This window comes from Bos mutus, chromosome 1 (assembly GCF_027580195.1).
Source record: "Bos mutus isolate GX-2022 chromosome 1, NWIPB_WYAK_1.1, whole genome shotgun sequence".
NCBI classification, from domain to species: Eukaryota; Metazoa; Chordata; class Mammalia; order Artiodactyla; family Bovidae; genus Bos; species Bos mutus.
In genome coordinates this window covers 65,921,908-65,944,193 of record NC_091617.1, presented here as the reverse complement: position 1 = coordinate 65,944,193, position 22,286 = coordinate 65,921,908, and the positions used below count along the sequence as shown (strand labels likewise).

The 22,286-nt window shown below is 40.7% G+C and overlaps 1 protein-coding gene across 1 annotated transcript in view; it reads right to left on the bottom strand.

Annotated features, from left to right (window-relative positions):
- The window catches only part of FAM162A (family with sequence similarity 162 member A), a 40,725-nt gene extending 18,632 nt beyond the window's left edge, over nt 1–22,093 (bottom strand). The window contains exons 1-2 of the mRNA XM_005893421.2: nt 21,937–22,093; nt 1,331–1,456 (exon numbers count right to left, since the gene is read on the bottom strand). Coding sequence (XP_005893483.1) covers nt 1,331–1,456; nt 21,937–21,970 — 160 coding nt within the window. The 5' untranslated portion in view covers nt 21,971–22,093. The remainder of the gene's footprint in view (nt 1–1,330; nt 1,457–21,936) is intronic.
- Nucleotides 22,094–22,286: the final 193 nt, after the last annotated feature.

Here is a 22,286-nt window from a genome sequence, read left to right as displayed (position 1 = left end):
CCAAAGCCTTTACTGTGTGGATCACAATAAACTGTGGAAAATTCTGAAAGAGATGGGAATACCAGACCACCTGACCTGCCTCTTGAGAAACCTGTATGCAGGTCAGGAAGCAACAGTTAGAACTGGACATGGAACAACACACTGGTTCCAAAGAGGAAAAGGAGTACGTCAAGGCTGTATATTGTCACCCTGCTTATTTAACTTCTATGCAGAGTACGTCACAAGAAACGCTGGGCTGGAAGAAGCACAAGCTGGAATCAAGATTGCTAGGAGAAATATCAATAACCTCAGATATGCAGACGACACCACCCTTATGGAAGAAAGTGAAGAAGAATTAAAAAGCCTCTTGATGAAAGTGAAAGAGGAGAGTGAAAAAGTTGGCTTAAAGCTCAACATTCAGAAAACTAAGATCATGGCATGTGGTCCCATCACTTCATGGCAAATAGATGGGGAAACAGTGGAAACAGTGTCAGACTTTATTTTTGGGGGCTCCAAAATCACTGCAGATGGTGATTGCAGCCATGAAATTAAAAGACGCTTACTCCTTGGAAGGAAAGTTATGACCAACCTAGACAGCATATTCAAAAGCAGAGACATTACTTTGCCAACAAAGGTCCATCTAGTCAAGGCTATGGTTTTTCTAGTGGTCATGTATGGATGTGAGAGTTGGACTGTGAAGAAAGCTGAGCGCCAAAGAATTGATGCTTTTGAACTGTGGTGTTGGAGAAGACTCTTGAGAGTCCCTTGGACTGCAAGGAGATCCAACCAGTCCATTCTGAAGATCAGTCCTGGGTGTTCTTTGGAAGGACTGATGCTAAAGCTGAAACTCCAATACTTTGGCCACCTCATGCGAAGAGCTGACTCATTGAAAAAGACTCTGATGCTGGGAGGGATTGGGGGCGAGAGGAGAAGGGGACGACAGAGGATGAGATGGCTGGATGGCATCACCGACTTGATGGACATGAGTTTGAGTGAACTCCGGGAGTTGGTGATGGACAGGAAGACCTGGCGTGCTACAATTCATGGGGTTGCAAAGAGTTGGACACGACTGAGCGACTGAACTGAACTGAACTTAATATTTACTTTGGTGCATCTATCATCTACAGAAAGCTCTAGTCAAATCCTTGAGGTAAGAGATGAAAATGACAAACGGGAAAAATGAAGAAATCACTGCCACATGTAAGCACAACTATATTATGTACAATTTGGGAGGCCTGAACTACATGATAGGGACCCCTGTGATCACCTCTCTTAGGTCCTTTTGATTCCAGGTTGTTCTAGTCTTTGGGAGCTGCCTAGTCCATAACTGGAAAGACAAATAAAAACTTACGTTGGTCTGGAGGCTTTGGACTTTCCTGGGGTTTGCTGCAAAATCCATTTGTTCTCTTCAAATCAGAGTTTCTGGTAAGCCTTAAAGATGAGAAAGCGTCTCTTTCACATGACCTAAAACAACTTCCTAGAAAAGAGAAAAAAAATGTTTCGGATAAAGGAAATTTGATATCTTACAATGAAAAATGCCTGCAAAATACATATTTATAAAAATTAACTCACTTAAAAAATTAATATCCTACTCTATGTAAGATACATGTACTATATTTAAAGCACTATACTTAGTGCTATCTTAAAATATGCATGTTTTGCTGGTTAGGAAATTAGGAATTTACAATATATTTTATTGGCTTTAAGTTTTATAAAAGTACTTCTCACATGTTTTATAACAATAATGATTCTGTTATGAATCATTATTGTTAGTATAACCCTCAGTGTTAGCATGAACATTTTTAATCAATAATTAATCAGAATTCAAAGCAGAGACAGCCAGAAACAGTTCTGATGAGGGTAAAAGGGGATAATTCTGAGTATGGGGGTGGGGAGTCATACAAGAGGCTAGGGCTGATCCTCAGTCAAAGGATCATCACAAAAGAGCCCTAGGGCCCTAGGATGTGGAAGGGAGCACTACAGAAGAACGAAACAGAAAAGAAAGCTGGAAAGGCAGCAATAATAAATCTGATCAAGATCCTGATGCTCCATGATGCTCTGGGTGACAAAGAATGGGATACCCACCCAAGATTTGCCTTTAGTGTGACAAGAATGAGGCCTCACAGCTTTGTGCTTAAAACTTCACAGAATTCAAGCAGTTTTAAAAAGCTATTTGTTAATGGATAAACACTCTATACCTTTGAAGTTCCAGAAGCCTAACAGAGTGTCATTGTAGCTTCAGAGTTTGAAGCAGTAAGGGGAGGAAAGAGAGGAAAGAGCAGTAAAATGTGGTTACAGGACTGGACCTCCCAAAGCTGGTGAGAACCATAATTACCTTGCTTTTTCTTTCTCTTGCTATTAAGAAAATCTTTAAACATAGCAATCTTAAAAAAAAATCACTGTGGACTTCTCATGGACACGTTTATATTTGTGTAAAGATTTTTAAAAGAACACTTTTATTGATACATAATTTCACATTAAAAATTCATCCTTTTAAATGTGTAAAACAAAGAATCACCTTCTGCTTCAATATTCTGCTAGATAGGAATTAATCAGAGAGAGAAGGGTGTAAAAGATGGAGGAGGGAGTTAGCTTTGCTGTCCACTAATAACTGGACAGAAACTTCCTTAAATGCCTTTCACCAATAAGTTTGCCAGCTTTTGCTGAAGGGCTCTGTGTGCATTTAGGGGGCATGCTATGGGGGTGGGTATGGAAGAAGCTGTTTGCATTGTATTAGCTCTGAGTAAGGTTTTTTTTTAAAAAAAGGCAAGCCCGCTAAGTGAGGGTTTCCACGGAACAGACAGACCAAACAGTAACAGTCCTCTGGGGGTAGGGGTTTGCAGAGCTCCAAATCCATTCTGCCTTTTTCAGTGTCTGCTATATTTTTCAGAGCTACATGATTTCAAGGTATTGGTTTCAAAGTATTACTGTGAAGCCAAGAGGAGACAGGAATTAACATTCCATGGGCCTTGCTGTTCTTACCATGACTGAGTCATTTTCTTGGACAAATGCTACACAGATTGTCACAAGCCTCTGGTTATTCCCTAGAGTTCTGAAAAAGTTGACTCTAAGACTATGGTCATATTTTCATTGCTTTTATATAGGGGTGAATTTTCAGAGGTCCTATTTTCAGAGTGAATTGTCAGATTCACTAACATACCTTAAACTGGAACCTCTATTTGTATCAAGATTTGTGGTTGCCTGCAGTCTGATTTCTTTCACAAGAGGCAATTTCTTTCATTTATTTCAGTTTTCCAGGCAGCAGTCCCAGAAAGCTTTGCCTGGGTCTGAGTAACCACACTACCAGTGCCACCTAGTGACAGCACGTGTACGCTGTAAGAAAAGTAGATAAATCATAATTGATCTTAGTTTGTTTCCACATTTTAAATGTAGATAATGTAGTATTTACTTCAACAAGGCTGGATTTCAAGTTTAAATGGAAAATACACGTAAGCGCATTTGGCAAGATGCTTGAAACATGGCAGGTACTCTAAACGTTAAGTTTGCTTCCTTAAACACTAATCTTCAAAACATTTCCAGAGCACTTCAATTTTATCCCTAAGATGGTCAGAATTTCTGACCAAGGTAGTTTTAAATTGTTATCAGGGCACGGATAAATTCCATGAACCTCTTCTAAAGTTCTTCATAGCTTTCAAGATTAAAACCAAAATATTTAATGCTGTGATCTCAAACTTCAGGATGCATCAGAACCACCCAAATGGCTCGGTAAAATGCCAATCATAAGCACACCTATCTCCAGTTTTAGAAACAGTTTTGGGTTGAATCTGCATTTTTAACAAGCTCTTCGGTGAAGCTTCTACTGCTGCTTTGAAACCGCACTTTGATAACTACAGGGTTTTGCATTTTTTTTTTTTCAGTTCAGTTCAGTCGATCAGTCCTGTCCGACTCTTTGCAACCCCATGAATCACAGCACGCCAGGCCTCCCTGTCCCTCACCAACTCCCGGAGTTCACTCAAACTCATGTCCATCGTGTCGGTGATGCCATCCAGCCATCTCATCCTCTGTTGTCCCCTTCTCCTCTTGTCCCTAATCCGTCCCAGCATCAGAGTCTTTTCCAGTGAGTCAACTCTTCGCATCAGGTGGCCAAAGTACTGGAGTTTCAGCTTTAGCCTTTAGGATGGACTGATTGGATCTCCTTGCAGTCCAAGGGACTCTCAAGAGTCTTCTCCAACACCACAGTTCAAAAGCATCAATTCTTCGGTGCTCAGCTTTCTTCACAGTCCAACTCTTACATCATACGTGACCACTGGAAAAACCATAGCCTTGATTAGACGGACCTTTGTTGGCAAAGTAATGTCTCTGCTTTTCAATATGCTATCTAGGTTGGTCATAACTTTCCTTCTAAGGAGTAAGCATCTTTTAATTTCATGGCTGCAATCATCATCTGCAGTGATTTTGGAGCCCCCCAAAATAAAGTCTGACACTGTTTCCCCATCTATTTGCCATGAAGTGATGGGACCACATGCCATGATCTTCGTTTTCTGAACGTTGAGTTTTAGGCCAACATTTTCACTCTCCTCTTTCATCAAGAGGCTTTTTAGTTCTTCACTTTCTTCCATAATGGTGGTGTCATCTGCATATCTGAGGTTATTGATATTTCTCCCGGCAATCTTGATTCCAGCTTGTGCTTCTTCCAGCCCAGCATTTCTCATGATGTACTCTGGATAGGAGTTAAATAAGCAGGATGACAATATACAGCCTTGATGTACTCCTTTTCCTCTTTGGAAACAGTCTGTTGTTCCATGTCCAGTTCTAACTGTTGCTTCCTGACTTGCATATAGGTTTCTCAAGAGGCAGGTCAGGTGGTCTGGTATTCCCATCTCTTGAAGAATTCTCCACAGTTTATTGTGATCCACACAGTCAAAGGCTTTGGCATAATCAATAAAGCAGCCAAGAGATGTTTTTCTGGAACTCTCTTGCTTTTTCCATGATCCAGTGGATGTTGGCAATTTGATCTCTGGTTCCTCTGCCTTTTCTAAAACCAGCTTGAACATCTGCAAGTTTGCAGTTCACGTATTGCTGAAGCCTGCCTTGGGGAATTTTGAGCATTACTTTACTAGCATGTGAGATGAGGGCAATTGTGCGGTAGTTTGAGCATTCTTTGGCATTGCCTTTTTTTGGGATTGGAAAGAAAACTGACCTTTTCCAGTCCTGTGGCCACTGCTGAGTTTTCCAAATTTGCTGGCATATTGAGTGCAGCACTTTCACAGCATCATCTTTCAGGATTTGAAATAGCTCAACTGGAATTCCATCATCTCCACTAGCTTTGTTTGTAGTGATGCTTTCTAAGGCCCACTTGACTTCGCATTCCAGGATGTCTGGCTCTAGGTCAGTGATCACACCATCGTGATTATCTGGATCGTGAATCTCTTTTTTGTACAGTTCTTCTGTGTATTCTTGTCACCTCTTCTTAGTATCTCCTGCTTCTGTTAGGTCCATATCATTTCTGTCCTTTATTGAGCCCATCTTTGAATGAAATGTTCCCTTGGTATCTCCAATTTTCTTGAAGAGATCTCTAGTCTTTCCCATTCTGTTGTTTTCCTCTATTTCTTTGCATTGATCGCTGAGGAAGGCTTTCTTATCTCTCCTTGCTATTCTTTGGAACTCTGCATTCAGATGCTTATATCTTTCCTTTGTTTCCTTTGCTTTTCACTTCTCTTCTTTTCACAGCTATTTGTAAGGCCTCCTCAGATGGCCACTTTGCTTTTTTGCATTTCTTTCCCATGGGGATGGTCTTGATCCCTGTCTCCTGTACAATGTCATGAACCTCCGGCCATAGTTCATCAGGCACTCTGTCTATCAGATCTAGTCCCTTAAAATTTTTTTTTAAACCATGGTAAAAAACATATAACACAAAATTTACCATTTTAACCACTTTTAAGTGTACAGTGCTATGGCATTAAGTACTTCACATTGTTTTGCCACCATCATCACCATCCGGGGCTTCCCAGGTGGCTCAGTGGTAAAGAATTTGCCCTCCAGTGCAGGAGACAGGGGTTTGATCCCTGGGTCAGGAAGATCCACTGGAGGAGGAAATGGCAACCAACCCCAGTATTCTTGCCTGGGAAATCCCATGGGCAGAAGAGCCTGGCAGGCTGCAGTCCATGGGGGTCGCAGAGAGTTGGACATGACTGAGCACGCACACACCACCACCATCCATCTTCAGGACTTTTTCATCTTCCCCAGGGGACCACTAGTTTAATGTGACCCTTCCCACACCATCCTGTCCTATCCCCTTCTGGCAGGTACTGAGACAGAAAGGAACCAAGTTAACTGACAGCGAGCTCTACTGTCTAAAGAGGAAACAGAAAAAGAAACAATACTTATCTCCTTAGGTACCATCCTTTCCCATCCCTCTTAATTAGAACAGAGGAAGTTTAGAAAAATAGAACAGAGACAGTTTAGAAAAGTAAAAGACAAGTTGCCTCTTAGCTCAGTTCACTTCAGTTCAGTTCAGTTGCTCAGTCGTGGCCGACTCTTTGCAACCCTATGAGCTGTAGCACGCCAGGCCTCCCTGTCCATCACCAACTCCTGGAGTTCACTCAAACTCATGTCCATCGAGTCGGTGATGCCATCTAGCCATGTCATCCTCTGTTGTCCCTTTCTTCTCCTGCCCCCAACCCCTCCCAGCATCAGAATCTTTTCCAATGAGTCAACTCTTCGCATGAGGTGGCCAAAGTATTGGAGTTTCAGCTTCAACATCAGTCCTTCCAATGAACACCCAGGACTGATCTCGTTTAGGACGGACTGGTTGGATCTCCTTGCAATCCAAAGGACTCTCAAGAGTCTTCTCCAAAACCACAGTTCAAAAGCATCAATTCTTCAGAGCTCAGTTTTCTTTATAGTCCAATTCTCACATCCATACATGACTACTGGAAAAACCATAGCCTTGACTAGACAGACCTTTGTTGACAAAGTAATGTCTCTGCTTTTTAATATGCTGTCTAGGTTGGTTACAACTTTCCTTCCAAGGAGTAAGCGTCTTTTAATTTCATGGCTACAATCACCATCTGCAGTGATTTTGGAGCCCCAAAAAATAAAGTCAGTTCAGGTTAAAACAAAAATGTTACCATGTACACCTACTTACTGTCAGTCACACAAATGCACATTTGGAGACAGTTATTCATTCAAAAAATAGTACTTGTCAGGTATTATTCTAGGCAATATAAAAAACAGATGAAAATTTATGCCAGATGAGCTTATATTCTACTGGAGGAAGGTGGGGGGGAAGTATATATATAGTTAGATAGTAAATGCCAGAGAGAAAAAATAAACAAAGGGGAAACAAAATGTTTGTGTGCTTAAAATGTGGTGTGTGTGTGAGAGAGAAAGATTTTAGATAGGGTAGTAAGAGAAGTTCTCTATGAGAATGGCATGAAGGAAGTCAGGGAGCTAGCATGCAGGTATCTAGTGGAAGGATACTCCAAACAGAAATAACAGTAAGTGCAAAGGCCCTAAAGTGGTTCCAGGGACACAGCGAGGCGGCCAGCATGGCCAGAACAGAGGAATAATGAAAAGAGAGCGGGACTTGAGGTTACAGACACACCTGGGATGGAAGAATAGGGACTTCAAGGCAAGAGAGGTTTACCTAGATCAGAAAATATCTCCCAACCTTTTCTTACTACAACTTCACACTGGATGCCAGTAATTTTTCTCTCCCTAAGGTATAAATGGTATTAAAGCATAAGTAAACATAATATTATACATATTAGAAACAACAGACTATTGGAAAAAATAATTTAAAAACCCAGCATCACTTAAAAAAATATATGAAGTCTTGATGTGATTTTGGTACTTATTCTGCAACTACAATAAAATTGAAGCATAAAAGTTTTACTATCATTATTAAGACTACTTTTCTTTCTCAAAGAGATAAGAATTTATTGCCCCAGACATCCAAGCCAAAAATTTTCCATCCTCTGGTGGATCACAATTAAAAACAAACAAAAAACCCAAAAGAAAAACAGCCCTTTAACCCTCTGGCTTCACTCGCAGCCTGTCCCTGGGTGACCAAATCTGTGTCCCCAGGGCCTTAGCAGGAAGTCAAGCCTCACTGTGCCTGTAAGGCTCTGACTGTCAAATGGCTTGTTAATCTTAAGAGTAGCTGTCCTTAAGCTTTAGTATGCAACACAATCACCCAGAGGACTCGTAATACATTCTACTGGACCCCATTTCCAGAGTTTCTGATTCAGTAAGTGTATGTGGAGCCTGAGAATTTCCATTTCCAACAATATCCCAGGTGATGCCAATCCTGTTGGTCTGGGGGCTCACAATTTGTAAATCAGTACCTTAAGAGTTATTACTGCTACCTGGAGGCTTTAGCGGGTTAGTCTCAATGAATCTGATTCAAGTACTGACTTCTGTCCTGCTGTTCTTTCCTTTCCATTCTTTTCAACCCCATGATGGACAGTGTAGAGCAGTGGGAATGCTCTTTTCTTCCCCCTCAGAATCATTCAAGACTCTCCCAGAGAACAGTCAATGATGTTACCTGGAATATGACCAATCTCTGAGAACCAGTGATGATAAATGAAGGTTCAATGAATGCTGGTGGAGAAAGACACTTTTATAAGATTATCTAATTTAGTGTTTCTTAACCTGTGTGAGGGCTTCCCTGGTGGCTCAGCTGGTAAAGAATCTGCCTGCACTGCGGGAGACCTGGGCTTGGTCCCTGGGTTGGGAAGATCCCCTGGAGAAGCGAACTGGCTACCCACTCCAGTATTCTGGCCTGGAGAATTCCATGGACAGTATAGCCCATGGAATTGCAGAGTGAGACATGACTGAGCGACTTTCACACACACTAGAACCTGTGTGAAGATCAGCTGCCAGGTCTCTTGCAAGTATGTTGCTAGGTATGAAGTTTGTGTTAATTATTTAGTAATGACAAATGTACTGCAGGTTATGTAAAATGATAAAATTAGAGGTAATTGGGTAAGCAATACACAGAACTCTGTACTATCTTTGTGACTTTTCTGTAAATAAAATTATTCTAAATAAAAATATTTTTAAGCATGGGCCTAATTAGATCTTATTGTTTTTACTTTATACAAACTATGAAAAAAATGTATATTTACTTAATATTAAGTATTTTAAAAATTAGAGAAGATTTTATGTAATCTCATTAAAAATGTCAGTCTCACTCATATGCACTCCAGTATGCTCTTGGAATAGGAGAGAAAAGGAAAGCAATGTGCCCAATTCAGGGTAGACCAAAGATGTGCAGGTGAGGGTCATCTGCCTAGGGTACCTTGGTGGAACTGAGATGAGAAAATGATACATGATGATATATATCTTGTCATACTTTGCTATTTTCAAATGTTGTTGCCATCTCCTGTGAGCTTTATAAGTGCAGACTTTCAGCTCACACCCCAGACCTAACAGAATTTGAATCTGTATTTTTAATGAGATATCCAAGTCATTCATATGAACATTCTATTTCCAGAAGCAAATAGCCACATTCATTCAATATTTTGATGCATACATATTTTGTGCCGGAAATATGGAAACCAATACCATATACTCTAAAGTCTATAATAGTGCTATTCAGCCTCAGCTGGGAGCTTCTTGGAAATACTTCTCAGACACCAACCAAAATTAGAATCTCCTGGGGTGAGGACTAGAAAAATGTTTTCACAAGCCCTTCAAGTGATGTTTATGCACACTAAAATTTGAGAAAGATGGATTTCAAAGTATACTGGAATCATCACAGAAAAACAAACAAACAAAAAACCAACCAACAGGGCCATCCCAGATCAATTAAATCCCAATTTCTGTGAACAGGACTCTGGTATTAGTATTCATGAGAAAGATTTTCTAAGTGATTCTAAGGCACTGCCATGTTTGAGAACTGCTGCTCTTCAGCACAACTAGCTAGAGTCCCTTCTGAACAAAGGCTACAAGAATGACCAAGACATACCTGCAGAGTTAAATACATGTCTCTAGCTGTGTTCAAAATCCCTCTTTTCAATGATATAAAGCCACTTTCAATAACATGGATCAAACTAGAGATTATTACACTAAGTGAATAAGACAGAGAAAGACAAATAATCATATGGCATCACTTCTACGTGGAATCTTAAAAATGATACAAATGAATATATTTACGAAACAGAAACAGACTCACAGACATAGAAATAAACTTATGGTTACCAAAGGAGAAAGGGTGGAGGAGGGATAAATTAGGAGTTTGGGATTAACAGATACACACTATTATAAATAAAATAGATAAAAAGCAGGGAAAAGCTTCTGTATAGCACAGGGAACTATATTCGATATCTTGTAATAACTTATAAAAGAAAAGAATCTGAAAAATAACATATATACATATATATATGTACAAGTAAATCACTTTGCTGTATGTTTGAAACTAACACATTGTAAATCAACCATATATCAAAAAAAAAAAAGGCTCATAAAATGGATGAGTTATTAAAATTTCATTGTGGAAATCAAAAACATTCCCATTCTCAAATTATTTATGAGGAAACAATGTTCCTTTTTCATGTTCCATGGAAAGATTTTTTTTATCTAAATACTTAGCTGGTTCTCATGCTAGCCCACAAATGCCTATTTAATCCTTCTTGAACTGAAATAGGATACTGCTTGTCCTGAAATGTTTGCTGTGATAGGAAATGGCAAGTCTGAGGAAGGAACTCTGAAAGTTTGTTTTGTGAATCAATTTTAAGTCTCAAGTGGAAAAAACTAAATGTATGTTTATCCTGAGGATGGCAAAGTTCCTACATGTAAACTATCAATACTACATTTTATATTATGATAAAGTCATATGTCAAATGTTTGTAGCTGCTCAGTAGACCTACTATAAAGAAGAATAAGGTAGTGTAATTATATCACACAGAGAAATCGGAACTCTTATTCCCATTCAGAGCTCATTTAGAATAGAGAACCACAGGACTGGAAAAGGTCAGTTTTCATTCCAATCCCAAAGAAAGGCAATGCCAAAGAATGCTCAAACTACCGCACAATTGCACTCATCTCACACGCTAGTAAAGTAATGCTCAAAATTCTCCAAGCCAGGCTTCAGCAATATGTGAACGGTAAACTTCCTGATGTTCAAGCTGGTTTTAGAAAAGGCAGAGGAACCAGAGATCAAATTGCCAACATCCGCTGGATCACAGAAAAAGCAAGAGAGTTCCAGAAAAATATCTATTTCTGCTTTATTGACTATGCCAAAGCCTTTGACTGTGTGGATCACAATAAACTGTGGAAAATTCTTCAAGAGATGGGAATACCAGACCATCTGATCTGCCTCTTGATAAATTTGTATATAAGTCAGGAAGCAACAGTTAGAACTGGACATGGAACAACAGACTGTTTCCAAATAGGAAAAGGAGTTCGTCAAGGCTGTATATTGTCACCCTGTTTATTTAACTTATATGCAGAGTACATCATGAGAAACGCTGGACTGGAAGAAACACAAATTGGAATCAAGACTGCCGGGAGAAATATCAATAACCTCAGATATGCAGATGATACCACCCTTATGGCAGAAAGTGAAGAAGAACTAAAAAGCCTCTTGATGAAAGTGAAAGAGGAGAGTGAAAAAGTTGGCTTAAAGCTCAACATTCAGAAAACGAAGATCATGGCATCTTGTCCCATCACTTCATGGGAAATAGATGGGGAAACAGTGGAAACAGTGTCAGACTTTATTTTTCTGGGCTCCAAAATCACTACAGATGGTGACTGCAGCCATGAAATTAAAAGACGCTTACTCCTTGGAAGGAAAACTATGACCAACCTAGATAGCATATTCAAAAGCAGAGACATTACTTTGCCAACAAAGGTTCGTCTAGTCAAGGCTATGGTTTTTCCTGTGGTCATGTATGGATGTGAGAGTTGGACTGTGAAGAAGGCTGAGCACCGAAGAATTGATGCCTTTGAACTGTGGTGTTGGAGAAGACTCTTGAGAGTCCCTTGGACTGCAAAGCGATCCAACCAGTCCATTCTGAAGGAGATCAGCCCTGGGATTTCTGTGGAAGGAATGATGCTAAAGCTGAAACTCCAGTACTTTGTCCACCTCATGCGAAGAGTTGACTCATGGGAAAAGACTCTGATGCTGGGAGGGATTGGGGGAAGGAGGAGAAGGGGATGACAGAGGATGAGATGGCTGGAATGGCATCACCAACTTGATGGACATGAGTTTGGGTAGACTCCGGGAGTTGGTGATGGACAGGGAGGCCTGGCGTGCTGCGATTCATGGGGTTGCAAAGAGTCGGACACGACTGAGCGACTGATCTGATCTGATCTGATTTGCTTTCTACACTGGAAGCAAAGCTGGGCTGCCCTAAAAGCTGACCACAACAAAACAAATGAAAAAGACTGAAACATTAACATGCTCTGAGCTTCTTCAGTGATGAGACCTTAACAGCTTGATATCTCATGTCTGCAACTATTCTGACAAATGATGGATTTCTTCTGGCTTCAAACACTGACTTGCCCTATTCTTGTATGTGACATAGAATTTTGGATCTGGTTGCCAGGCAACCAATGCTCACAAGCCTTGCTGCTGACATGCTGATGTTGTGCTGAGAACTTAAGTGATGATAGTGGCCTAATGCACTCTGGTTCAGCACTCTGTGTTTGTCTATGCTTCTCCACAGTGACAGTCCTTTTGTCTGCCAAACCCCAAGAAGATTTTGGGGAACAGGCAAAGCAGTTTTGAGTACGAAACTAAAACTAACCACGGTGACTCTGGCAGATAAATCTGAGTGCAGAATGCAGGACTGGCTAGGAGTGTGGGAGAAATAGGACAAAGGGAGCAGAAGTGGGTAGACATAAATGTGGAAACATCCTCTTAAGCGGTGTCACAAGTTCAAGTGGGTTGTGTACAGGAAAGAGGATACCTATAGGTATCAATGGAAAGAAACTAACAGATGTGAAAAATAAGGAAAAAATGGGCAAGACACAATGATATCATAAGTTTTGTGGGCTGGCTAGAACTGTAATTGACATTTGAAATGTTACTTTCATAGAAAAAAATTCTTAAAAGTTCAAAAAATAGATTTATAAATAAACCTTTGGAACCTGGCCAGTTTTTAAGCTGAGGTGGTGGAGGCTGGGGGGGTGGTGGGGGAGAGTGGGCAGGGACTCTCATGGAAAGAAAAGTATCCATGTATCGGGTGGGCCCAATTATCGGTGATAAGGGGCTACTCCTTGGTAATCATTTATCCTCCCATCAACATCTCAGCTAACCCTAACCCTAACCCTAACTCCCAACAGTGGTTATTTGAAATTCTCTCTACCTCAGCTGTTGACCTAAATAGGTTTTGTGACAGAACAGATTCCCTACCTCTGCGTCTGTTTCATCCATCCACACAATTCTTCCTTCATTCTGAACCGTTCCATCTGTGATCCTTCTTGCTGAGAGATGCTGTACCAAAATTCTCATAACCTCTAGATCTATCTTTTCCACTGCCTTTTTCTTGCCAACTACTGTCTCCCCACTCTTAAACAAATCAAAAGAATCTGTTATATTATAAAAGTAACGCTTGCTTATAATGGAAAATTTGGGAAACTAAAAATACACATGAAGAAAAACAAAAGCATCTATAATCACACCATCTGGGGGTAACAACTTGGTGTATTTTTTCCCAGACATCTTCCTATACTTATACACAACATATACATTTTCCATTACCAGATAATTCCATATCTTGCTTATGTCACAAACACTTTACCAAGACATTAATTAAAAAATACTTCTGATACTGCATAACATCTAATGGATATAAACTGAATTCAATCATTCTCTATAGCTGGATTTATTTCTCATTTTTCACTATTACAAGTAATATTCCAATGAATTCAGTTCAGTTCAGTCAGTCACGTCCAACTCTTTGCGACTCCATGAACCACAGCACATCAAGCCTCCCTGTCCATCATTAACTCCCGGAGTTAACCCAAACTCATGTCCATTGAGTCAGTGATGCCATCCAACCATCTCATTCTCTGTCATCCCCTTCTCCTCCTGCCTTCAATCTTTCCCAGCATCAGGGTCTTTTCAAATGAGTCAGCTCTTCGCATCAGGTGGCCAAAATACTGGAGTTTCAGCTTCAACATCAGTCCTTCCAATGAACACCCAGGACTGATTTCCTTTAGGATGGACTGGTTGGATCTCCTTGCAGTCTAAGGGATTCGCAAAAGTCTTCTCCAAAACCACAGATCAAAAGCATCAATAGTTTTCTACATAATCTTTAATGGCATTTCTGGTTATTTTCTTATATAGAATCCTGGTAGTGGAGGGCTAAAGGATACAATGGTTAAAGGACATGAACTCTTTTAAGATTCTTTTTTTTAATATTTTAATTTTATTGGAGTATAGTTGATTTACAATGTTGTGTTAGTTCCAGGTGTACAGCAAAGTGATTCAGTTATACATATACATGTGTGTGTATATTTTTTTTTAGAACCTTTTCTCATATAGGTTATCACAGAATATTGGGTAGAGTCCTTAAATACAGTAGGGTGCGTGTGTTGATTCTAAAACTCCTGATTTATCCCTCCCTCCAACATTTCCCTTTGATAACCCTAACTGTGTTGTTGATATCTATAAGCCTGCTTCTGTTATGGAAATAACATTTGTACTTTTTAAAAAAAATTAGATTCCACATGAGTGATATATTTGTCTTTCTCTGACTTACTTCACCTAGTATGATAATCTCTAGGTCCAACCTTAAGATTCTTAAGTGCTTTCCAGAAAGGCTGAATCAATTTACACATCTGCTGGTAGTTGATGAGAATTCCTGACACATCATACTACAGTGGCCCTGAGGGTCCACTATCTGGAACAAAACATTCACTTGTTCTCAACAGCTCCTATAAATAAAATACCATCTCCTTCCTTTCATAGCTCAAGTGACTGACTAAGTGGCTTGTATTTACTACCCTGACCCCATCAACACACATTAACTACAATGTTCCTTCCCCCATTTACTAAAGTTGCTGTAAACTAGTGATCTCTTTCCAGTCATATGAATATGTCTTTTCGAATCTTATCACTAACCTATTAGACTCTCCTCTTCCCAGCTTTGATCTCATCCTTCTACAAGGCCTCAGTCCTCCTGTGCATTACACTGCCATATTCCCCCCTTCATCTCCGACCTCTGGGGTCTCCTTTCTTTAATATCCTCTGCCACTTCCTATTGTCTACACCATGTCAGGCCTCCAGGGTTCAATCTTTGCCTCTATTTCACGCTACTTATGGAGGGCTCCTCCATCCTGTTTTAATAATCAGCTCAAAACTGTTGGCTCTCATATATTTCTCTAACTCTACTCTTCCTTTGTCTTCAGGTCTTTAATTGAAAGGTTCCATCCTCACCTATAACTCAATGCCATCTCCTACTCAATAGTGCACCATCCTCTCTGCCAAATTCCCAAATCTCCAATTTCCCAAATGCCAAATTCCTTCCCAACTCTCTTATCTCTGACAATGGGGCAATACTCCTTCAGTCCTCCACTTTAGTCTCTATGTCCTTCCTTACATTACTCTATGTCTCAAAGTCATATGAATAGTTTCTTCAAAACACTTCCTAGATAAATTCCTTTTTTATCATTTCCACATTACTTCACCCATGGATTACAGTAATATCTTCACAGGTAGCAGCTATCACGTTAATTTTCCAAAAATGTTTTTTAATGACTTTTGCTTGAAGGTTTCCTTTTTGTCCAAATTCATCTGGTTAAAATCTTCAAAGGCCATACTTTATCTCCTATTACCTCCTGCAATCCAAGATAATCCTTTCTCCCTACTGCCCTTTCTCCTCCAACACCCTTTCCATACTCTCTACTGCCCCTTTGCTCATGTCACTCTTCCATCCCTTTTGTTTCAAAGGAGCCTTCAGTAGATAACCCTAACATACACTACTTTTCCTTTCTCTGAATGCTCGGGAGGGGGCTGGTGGGGAAAAGCCCTGATTTGTAGCTTTTGCCAAAAACCCTCGCCGTGGCAGATGTCTAGGTACCAATGTAACAAGGCTAACTATGAAACTAGAAAGAGATATGTGTAAAGTTAAAAGGAACCCAATCAGGACACCAGAGCAGCATTTAAAATCTGTTCTGCAATCTAGCACTTAATATCTACTATCTTGTATAGGCTCTCCAGATATATTATATACATCTGTTTATTGCAATAAGCTCTAGCCCTAGGAAGAATGGCAGTCCACTCATTCTAGAGCTTTCATAGTGAATAGGGCACACAGTGTTGCTTGATAAAAACCGTTGGCAAGACTTGGAGGGAGTGATAAGCAAAGCCAAAGACTAGAGGCATAAAATGGTAAAAATGGGCATGTACTCACTTAGGGCTGATTAGCAAGAACAAACAAAAAGTACAATGAAGGAGCAGAATGTACAGTAAGTCCCCAACATAAGAATCTTCAAGTTGTGAACTTTCAAATATGCAAACATGGCCCTGTATGCCAGCTGTTGTATTGTACCACTGTACTTTTCAAGGCACTGTACTGTAGTATTAAAAATGTTTTTTTTGTGTTTATTTTGTATATATTATTTGTGTGAAAAGTATTATAAACCTATTTCAACAGTATTATATAGCCAATTGTGTTAGATGGGTACCTAGGCTAGCTTTGTTGGGCTTACGGGTAAACTGGACTTGGGACGGAACTCATTTACATGCAGGGGACTTACTGTAGTAGAAATAAAATCAGAATAGGAGCCGGGAGATATTCCCAGCTTTGTACTTGTGTGACCCTTCCCAAGTCAATTTCCTTCTTTGGCCTCATCAGTAAAATTAGGGTACATGACTTCTAAGTTATTTCTTGATTCTAATGCTTTGGCATGAGTTAAACTGACAAGGAGGCTGTTCATGGCCCACTTCATTGGCATAATAATAATAAAAAATTCATTTTTAAATCTCCTATTAAGTCAAAGGAGTTTAGGGCAGCAAATACTTTTTGAAGGTGTGAATAAACATACTTATAAGACCATTTCATTCCTTTGGGGTAGTAATTATTGTATAGAAAGTAAAAACAATTATCTTTAAAAAATAATACAATATTAAAAAATTATTCCAAAAAATATCTATTGTCTATCTACTATGAGCTGGACACTGGTAAGTGGTGAAGACAGAGTAAAAACAGACCCACTTTACCCTCATGGTACCCACAGTAGCATGGGTCACTAGCCACCTAATTACAAATCATCATAGAAGTGCTTTTTACCTTAGCACAGATTGCTCTAAGTAATCGATGCCAGTGATTACACAGTGGAAGTGACAAACAGATTCAAGGGATTAGCTCTGATAAGACAGAGTGCCTGAAGAACTATGGATGAAGTTTGTAACATTGTACAGGAGGCAGTGACTAAAATCACCCCCAAGAAAAAGAAATACAACAAGGCAAAATGGTTGTCTGAGGAGGCCTTACAAATAGCTGAGAAAAGAAGAGAAGCAAAAGGCAAAGGAGAAAATGAAAGATATACCTATCTGAACACAGAGTTCCGAAGAATAGCAAGGAGAGATAAGACAGCCTTAGGGAACAATGCAAAGAAATAGAGGAAAACAATAGAATGGGAAAGACTAAAGATTTCTTTAAGAAAATTAGAGATACTAAGGGAACATTTCATGCAACGATGGACTCAAAGGACAGAACCAGTATGGACCTAACAAAAAGAAAGAAAGTGAAGTCGCTCAGTCGTGTCTGACTCTTTGTGACCCCATGGACACCAGGCTCCTCTGTCCATGGGATTTTCTAGGCAAGAGTACTGGAGTGGGTTGCCATTTCCTTCTCCAGGGAACTTCCCGACCCAGGGATCAAACCCAGGTCTCCCACATTGTAGACAAACGCTTTACCGTCTGAGCCACCAGGGAAGTCATGGACCTAACAGAAGCAGACGATATTAAGAACAGGTGGCAAGAATACACAGAAGAATTGTGCAAGAATACACAGAAGAATTGTACAAGAAAGGTCTTAATGACCTGGATAATCACAATGGTGTGACCACTCACCTAGATCCAGACATCCTGGAGTGTGAAGTCAAGTGGACCTTAGGCAGCATCACTATGAACAAAGCCAGTGGAGGTGATGGAATTCCAACTTTTAGGTTTTTCATTTCAGGATATTTCAAATCCTAAAAGGTGATTCTGTGAAAGTGCTCCACTCAATATGCCAGCAAATTTGGAAAACTCAGCAGTGGCCACAGGACTGGAAAAGGTCAGTTTTCATTCCAATCCCAAAGAAGGGCAATGCCAAACAATATTCAAACTACAGCACAACTGCACTCATATCACATGCTAGCAAAGTCATGCTCAAAATCCTTCAAGCTAGACTCCAACAGTATGTGAGCCAAGAACTTTCAGATGCAAAGACAGATTTAGAAAAGGCAGAGGAACCAGAGATCAAATTGCCAACATCCACTGAATCACAGAAAAAGCAAGGGAATTCCAGAAAATATCACTTCTGCTTCACTGACTACACTAAAGCCTTTGACTGTGTGGATCACAACAAACCGTGGAAAATTCTTAAAAAGATGGGAATACTAGACCACCTGACGTGCCTCTGGAGAAATCAGTATGCAGGTCAAGAAGCAACAGTTAGAACTGGACATGCAACAATGGACTGGTTCCAAATTGGGAAAGGAGTACCTCAAGGCTGATACTGTCACCCTGCTTATTTAATTTATATGCAGAGTACATCATGTTAAATCCCAGACTGGATGAAGCTCAAGCTGGAGTCAAGACTGCTGGGAGAAGTATCAATAGCCTCAGATATGCAGATGACACCACCCTAATGGCAGAAAACAAAGAGGACCTCAAGAGTTTCTTGAGGGTGAAAGAAGAGTGTGTAAAAGGTGGCTTAAAACTCAACATTCAAAAAACTAAGTAACTTCATGGAATCCAGTCCCATCACTTTACGGCAAATAGGTAAAAAATGGAAACAGTGACAGACTTAATTTTATTGGGCTCCAAAATCACTGGGGACACGACTGCAGCCATGAAATTAAAAGATGCTTGCTCCTGGGAAGAGAAGCTAGACAGCGTATTAAAAAGCAGAGACGTCACTTTGCCAACAAAGGTCCCTACAGTCAAAGCTATGGTTTTTCCAGTAGTCATATACGGATGTGAGCGCTGGACCATGAAGAAGGCCGAGTGCCAAAGAACCAATGCTTTCGAACTATGGTGCTGGAGAGACTCTTGAGAGTCCCTTGGACTGCAAGGGGATCAAACCAGTCAATCCTAAAGGAAATCAACCCTCAATATTCACTGAAAGCACTGATGCTGAAGCTGAAGCTCCAATACTTTGGCCACCTGTTGCGAAGAGCCAACTCGTTGGAAAAGACCTTGCTACAGGGAAAGATTGAGAGCAGAAGGGGGAGACAGGAAGAGTTGGTTGGATGGCATTATCAACTCAATGGACATGAGTCTGGGCAAACTCCAGGAGATAGTGAAAGACAGGAAGCTTGGTGTACTGCAGTCAATGGAGTCACAAAGAGTCGGATTCAACTGAGTGACTGAACAATAACAAATGGATGCCAGCTATGGATCCTCTCTTCTCCAGACAGGCATACAACCATAAAAATTCGAATGTAATTTCCAAGGTTCATAGGCCCTCTTATCTGTGAAGAGGTCCAAGAACCAAAAGTTAACAACACTGATCTATTTCTACAGCTACATCGACAAAAACAAAACCAAGATCATAAAAGTCTACATTCTTTTTGTTTGTTAAAGGAAGTATAGATTTCCAACAGAAATGATTAAAAATAAGGGTCCATCATCTAAAGGATTAAGCTCTGGCTTTTTGAAATTTCATTCACCTAAAGTACTGCTGCTAAGTTGCTTCAATTGTGTCTGACTCTGTGCGATCCCATAGACGGCAGCCCACCAGGCTCCCCTATCCCTGGGACTCTCCAGGCAAGAACACTGGAGTGGGTTGCCATTTCCTTCTCCAATGCATGAAAGTGAAAAGTGCAAGTGAAGTCGCTCAATCGTGTCTGACTCTTGGCGATGCCATGGACTGCAGCCTACCAGGCTTCTCCGTCCATGGGATTTTCCAGGCAAAAGTACTGGAGTGGGTTGCCATTGCCTTCCAAACAATATTCTGGATAAGTAAAGTATGCCTAGATTGTGTTTCTATCTGATCTACCATTCCTTTAGTAAGGCTGACAGTTAAATCACTCTTCTTACTTGAAAACTATTTGCATATGAATGACTGCTTCAGTTTCAAAGTAAACCTGCATTTGATGACTCTTCCATTTCACACCAAATAGACCCTGTCAGCCATGAGAAATACATGTACATACATATCTGAACAAGCAGCTCGAACAAAGCAAAGAGTACAAGTTCCAGAATTTGAGGGCACTGACTCATCTCCTGACTCTAACATTTTATGATGAAGTGAACTGGGACAAGTCATCTAACCCTCAGACCTTTGTTTATTCATTTGTAAAATAGGGAGGGGATGATAAGAGTTACCTAAGAGGGCTACTATGAATAATCAATCATATAAAACAATGCAGGTGAAAGTATTTAGACATAAAATGGGCAAAAGTGAGTGAAAGAGCAGATTGCTTGGAGTTGCTCACAAAATATCAGATATTCAGAGATCCTTTGGAAAGAGTTGCTCATATAACATCCTTAGAGGATCTATCTGGAGTAAAACAAATTGTCCTTAAAGTGCTCAAGGAATTTTATTTTGACTGAGTGCTCAATAGTAAAGTTCTTAAAAGTTTGCAAGAGGTTTTGGAATCCTTATAGTGCATAAATGTATTAATATTCTCAAGGCAAGAACATGAACTAATTAAAAACATTCAGTCTTGGTTCCATAGTCAAAGTCCCTTTTACAAGACATTTTTTAGAGAGCAGAGATTCTTTTGCTTACCTTACTAAAAAGGTTAACTGGATGTATACAAAAGATTTTAAGCAAATTAGTTCATCAAAACTGAACAAATCAATCTTCTTTAGTGGAAAGGGTATTTGTTTTAAAGGAAATAAATAATATTTAGTTTGAAACAAGTTTTCCTGCCTATTCTCCACTGAAATGCAAAATAAGCCATGCAAAGGATAACTTTTTCTACGTTATTTCATTTACATTTGCAATGTTCATTTACATTATCTCAATCACTAAGTTTAAGGCGATTCTCTCTTTAAAATGTGAATTAAACAACTTTTTGGTACTAAGGAATCAATCATTACACATTATCAAAGTTCATGAACAAGACCAAAAGAGTGATTTGCCCCGGTGCTAGAAAACAGTCAAAAGGCAAATACTCTTGATTTCTAAGCCCCTAGTAAGCAAAGGCTCTGTTGGTTCCCAAGAAGGCTAATTAAGTTCTGACTCCCAAAAGTCATTATACAAATGTCTACAAGGAAAACAAACCGCATGTCCTGCGTTTACGTAACACTTTCCTCTAAGAAATTCAAAGTACTTTATTGTAGAATTATTTAAAAGAAATGTGTCCTCCCCCCACTTTAGGAAACCAAATACTACTATTCTGGGAGACCTTAAATCTCTTGCCAAATCAGATACCAAATGGGTAGGAAACCCCAGACTAGAAATTTTCTCTGAGGGATAAACTCTAGAGATGGTTGGGGGTGGGAGTGAGGAGGACACTAAGACTCATGGAAAGCTGAAGCACCAGTTCTAGGAATGGCAGGTGCATTAAGAACTGACTCACAGGGCCTGGGGGGGTCGCGAAACTGATCGTAACGAGGGCTCATTAAGTTGGAGGCAGCTGGGTGAATGTAGAGCCTGGTGCGAGGGTCACTCCTGTCTAGTACGCATGTCTGCTTACCAATTCCGCTCTCAGCCCCTGCTCTCTCCCACTATTACTACCCTGCAAACAGGATCCCGAACTACCTGAGGGGAATGCGTAACAGAACCAAGCAACTACCAGGCCTAATTGGGCTGCAGGCTTCCTTCACCCAAAGCGGCCAAGTTGGCTTCCCGCCCACCCTCAGCGCCGCCCGCGTCTCACCAGCCACCAGGCGCAGGCCGCGGAGGCTCCCCATGGCCGCCTACTCCGCCGACCAGCACAGTGCCCCAAGGCCGGCGGTGGCGCGGGGGAGCTCAATGTCACCGAGCGCCGGGAAAGTGAGGACGAGAGCTCCGTGGGCGGGGTGGTGGGCGGGGCTTGTGGAAGGTGAGGGCAGAGCCGGAGGGCCGTGCGTGGCAGGGTGGCGGGCGGGGCGTGCATGACGTGAGCGTGATTGCCCGCCCCTGTGGGCAGGGCCTTAGCGATGAGCGGAACGTGCGGGTCGTGCGTAGCGCTCAGACCCGGCGGGTAGCTGCCTCGTCCCGCCCCGCACGGTCCAGCGTTTTGGCCGA